This window comes from Tachysurus fulvidraco, chromosome 21 (assembly GCF_022655615.1).
Source record: "Tachysurus fulvidraco isolate hzauxx_2018 chromosome 21, HZAU_PFXX_2.0, whole genome shotgun sequence".
NCBI lineage: Eukaryota > Metazoa > Chordata > Actinopteri > Siluriformes > Bagridae > Tachysurus > Tachysurus fulvidraco.
In genome coordinates, this window is record NC_062538.1 from 22,936,819 (window position 1) to 22,941,818 (window position 5,000).

General features: G+C 46.0%; 1 protein-coding gene across 4 annotated transcripts in view; it reads left to right on the forward strand.

Annotated features, from left to right (window-relative positions):
• The window catches only part of LOC113657218 (arf-GAP with Rho-GAP domain, ANK repeat and PH domain-containing protein 1), a 13,142-nt gene that overhangs the window by 3,166 nt on the left and 4,976 nt on the right, over positions 1-5,000 (forward strand). For all 4 annotated transcript variants that reach the window (XM_047805709.1, XM_027168851.2, XM_047805708.1 and 1 more), the window contains exons 4-12: positions 1-87; positions 192-290; positions 678-809; positions 1,043-1,103; positions 1,203-1,323; positions 1,480-1,637; positions 2,705-2,811; positions 3,015-3,214; positions 4,650-4,735. The exon at positions 1-87 is cut by the window's left edge and continues 196 nt beyond it. In XM_047805709.1, coding sequence (XP_047661665.1) covers positions 1-87; positions 192-290; positions 678-809; positions 1,043-1,103; positions 1,203-1,323; positions 1,480-1,637; positions 2,705-2,811; positions 3,015-3,214; positions 4,650-4,735 — 1,051 coding nt within the window. The remainder of the gene's footprint in view (positions 88-191; positions 291-677; positions 810-1,042; positions 1,104-1,202; positions 1,324-1,479; positions 1,638-2,704; positions 2,812-3,014; positions 3,215-4,649; positions 4,736-5,000) is intronic.

Genomic DNA, 5,000 nt, shown 5'->3' on the forward strand with positions numbered 1-5,000 from the left:
TGAAGGCCTCGTGACGCCCTTCAGCCCACAGACAGACACGGCTAATGACCTCCACCCTCCTGAAGAATGTCACAACTCCACAGAAAGGTGGGTGAGATCCTGGAAAGCTGCTGTAATAAACTGAAACTTCACATTCTGCAGAATGTCTCAGTAAGAGTGTGGATCCAAAGTTTCTTCTTGTTTTTAAACAGCGCTCCCGAGGAGACGAATTCTCAGCCTAATAATGCTGCTCTGTACAAAACATCAGTGCTGAAGAAACCGAAACAAACACCAACCCCAAAGAAACCACGGTGAGATCTAGAACCTTGGTGCAGATTTGTATGAGTGTGAGGAGGTTGGGGTTAGTGACCTGGAGCACAGCACCTTCAGCAGAAGAAGGCGATCAGCTTTGGGTCAATTTGGTCTGGAAAGGTTAGAGCTCATACTTAGGGGTTATAGAGCCTTGGATCAGAAAGTCTTAACAGATAAATCAGGACAGAAGTCCTCCAGCAGCAGGTACTCTCCATGACAAACCTCTGAGTGGCTGAGAGGATGAAGATACGCCACAGGATTAGCCATGGACCAGAGTAAGGGAGGAGAAGTTCTTGGTTGAAGCTTGCAAGGTTTTATGTGCTGCTGATTGCTCTTTTGATTTGTTCAGGTCCTCATTAATGCCCTTATTCCTCATGGTTCTCCAGCGCTGCTACCATCCGTGTGAGCCGGAGGAAATCTTCAGGAGCAACAAAGAACGTCACCCAGGCTGCAGAGAGCTTCTACAGAGAGAGCGCCGTGTCACGCTCCAGCTGGCTCGACGTCTGGAAGGGACGCAAGTAGGGAAACTTAACATCTTCTCTTCATGATGTTCTTACGATCATCAGAAGTAGCTGAAAGCATGAACTGAAAGTCCAGCGGTCACCTGATCTGAGTTACATTGGTCATGACAGATCTGTTGTGTTCATTTAAGTTTTGTGATATTATCTTTAATGTATTGCCCCGCCCCCACCCTCAGGCCCCTCCCACGCAGGTCAGTCTATCACAACATGTTTATTTCTTATTCCTAAAGACACAACGTGCTGTGGACCACGTTTGATGGTCAGGTGATGGCTCTGTGGAAGAAACGCACAGTGAGTTTATAAAGCCATTATAATACTTTTACTTCTGTGGATTCACAAATCACTGCTCAGGAATTTCTTAAAATAGTTTGTCTGTGATCGCCGATTAAGGACAAGTTCTCTGAGTACGTGTTCCACGTGTCGAGCATCACCAACCTGCGCCAGCAGGACCGAGGACACTTCCTCATTTACTTCCGCAAGAAGCACTTTGAGTTCATGGCTCCCAGTGAAGGTGAGAATGATCCAGGTGTTCCACAGGGTTCTGTACTGGGAACGCTCCTGAAGCATCTGACGTTTTTATAACCGTTAGCGTTAGCAACAGAGACTCAGAGTCAGTGACACATAAACACAGACGGTTCAATAGTTTTGGGGAATGTTTCGTGTGCAGATGTGAGGATGGGATGGATTACATCACTGCTTGCTTCCAGAGGAAGAGAAGCTCCAGCACCTCCTCTTCATCATGGCTCACTGACTATGAAAGAACCACGTAGCAAAGTTTACTGCTCCATCAGTGGACACAACCTGTGGATATACAACAGCAAAGAGGTAAAGACACAAGAGGAGTTTTCACTTCTTTTCTTATTCTATATTCTGTATTGATGTTCCACACACACACACACACACACACACACACACACACACACACACACACACACACACACACACACACACACACACACACACAAACACACACACACACACACACAAACACACACACACACACACACAAACACAAACACACACACACAGACACACACAGTCACACACACACACACACACACACACACACACACACACACACACACACACACAAACACAAACACACACACACAGACACACACAGTCACACACACACACACACACACACACACACACACACACACACACACACACACACACACACACACAGACACACACACACACACACACACACAGACACACACAGACACACACACACACACACACACACACACACACACACAAACACACACACAGACACACACACACACAGACACAGACACACACACACACACACACACACACACACAGACAGACACACACAGACACAGACACACACACACACACACACAGACACACACAGACACAGACACACACACAGACACACACAGACACACACACACACACACACACACACACACACACAGACACACACAGACACACACACACACACACACACACACACACACAGACAGACACACACAGACACAGACACACACACACACACACACAGACACACACAGACACAGACACAGACACAGACACACACAGACACACACACACACACACACACACACACACACACACACACACACAGACACACACAGACACACACACACACACACACACACACACACACACACAGACACACACACACAGACACACACACACACACACACACACACACACACACACACAGACACACACAGACACACACACACACACACACACACACACACACACACACACACACACACACACACACACACACACACACACACAACGCTGTGCTCTCTGAATCACACATCACATGAATCTGACATTTCCATATGAACTGTTCCGTGACGTCCTTCTGATGATGAAACATGTTGCAGGACTTTAATTTGGGCCTCGGGATGACATTTGTGTACATGAACGTGGCCTCAGTAAAACAGACCGGACGCCACAGCTTTAGCCTCGTTACACCTTATAAAACATTCAAGTGAGTCACTTCCTGTTCTCTCTGCACTTCCTGCTTCCCAGACATCAATTTGTTTTGTTTAAGACTTCAAGTGTCTTCATGTGAAAACATCTAAAACTATCACTCTTCCTCCTCATCTTCCTCTTCCTCTTCCTCCTCATCTTCCTCTTCTTCTTCTTCTTCTTCTTCTTCTTCTTCTTCTTGTCCATCGTTGTTTGTTCCAGTTTCTCAGCCGACTCTTCGAGAGACTTAGCGACGTGGCTGGATCTTCTGAACGCGGTGATCCGCAGTGCTCTGTCCTGCAGTGAGGTGGCGCTGCGCTTGTGGTCAAGTCCCTGGAATAAAGTGTGTGCTGACTGCGGCAGTCCAAACCCGGAGTGGGCGTCCATCAACCTGCTAATGGTCATCTGTGAGGCCTGCGCAGGTGATGAGGTGTTTGTGGAGGTGTTTATTTGTGAAGCAGGAAGTGTGCAGTAAGATTCCTCACAAAGGCTTTAAACTGAGATTAACAACAAATACAGCTGAGGGCCTTTCTTCAACATCTGCATATTAATGAGTGCCACGCCTCTGCTCATGAATATTAACGAGTGCCACTCCCCTGCTCATGAATATTAACGAGTGCCACGCCCCTGCTCATGAATATTAATGACAATGAAACAGGCTATAAGACAAAGAAAGGCTACAAGAAAAGAAAAAGAAAGAAGCACTAAACAGTAAAATGGTAATAAAGTCATGCTGCACTTCCTGGCTGCAGTCCCTCACTGTTCCTGTCGTGTGTTGTGTACTGAACACACACTGTTCCTGTCATGTGTTGTGTACTGAACACACACTGTTCCTGTCATGTGTTGTGTACTGAACACACACTGTTCCTGTCATGTGTTGTGTACTGAACACACACTGTTCCTGTCATGTGTTGTGTACTGAACACACACTGTTCCTGTCATGTGTTGTGTACTGAACACACACTGTTCCTGTCATGTGTTGTGTACTGAACACACACTGTTCCTGTCGTGTGTTTGTGTACTGAACACACACTGTTCCTGTTGTGTGTTTGTGTACTGAACACACACTGTTCCTGTCATGTGTTGTGTACTGAACACACACTGTTCCTGTCATGTGTTGTGTACTGAACACACACTGTTCCTGTTGTGTGTTGTGTACTGAACACACACTGTTCCTGTCATGTGTTGTGTACTGAACACACACTGTTCCTGTCATGTGTTGTGTACTGAACACACACTGTTCCTGTCGTGTGTTTGTGTACTGAACACACACTGTTCCTGTCATGTGTTGTGTACTGAACACACACTGTTCCTGTTTGAGACAGTAACGCCTGTAACCACCCGGCTGCATTACTGTAACACACTGTATGTGGGGGTCAGTGTGGGTCTTCTGTTGTTCGTCTGCAGACGGTTTAAAACGCTGCACGTCTGTTAACTGGCCGCGTGAACACGAGCACATTCCCCTATTTAGCGTCACTTCATTGGCTGCCCAAACATTTTAGGCTGCTACACCCTTATAGACCCACCCGTTCTCTCAGGTCAGCTGATCAGCTGCTCCTGAATGTGCCCAAACTAAACAGAAGCTCAGAGAGGACGTGTCTTCCCTGTAATAGCTCCTAAAGTGGACCGATCTGCCCCTGCCCGTTAGACAGGCCTCTACATTGTCTTCTTAAAACCCACCTGTTTTCCTTTGGCTTTCACACCTGATCATTTTGTCCTTAGTTTTATGTCTTGTATGAGTTTGTGTATTTTATGTGTATATATTCTTCTGTACAGATCTTTGGGTGTTTTAAAGTGCTCTATAAATAAAGTTTGATTGATTGATTGAGACTCACACACACTGTCTGTATCACACAGGAGTTCACCGCATGATGGGGGCAAATAGGTCCAAAGTGCGGAGTCTGAAACTCGATGTCAAAGTGTGGACTGAGCCTCTGATTCAGGTGCACACATATACACACATACACACACATACACACACATACACACACATACACACACATATACACACATATACACACATATACACACATATACACACATATACACACATACACACACATACACACACAAACACACACATACACACACAAACACACACATACACACACATACACACACATACACACACAAACACACACAAACACACACATACACACACAAACACACACATACACACACATACACACACATACACACACAAACACA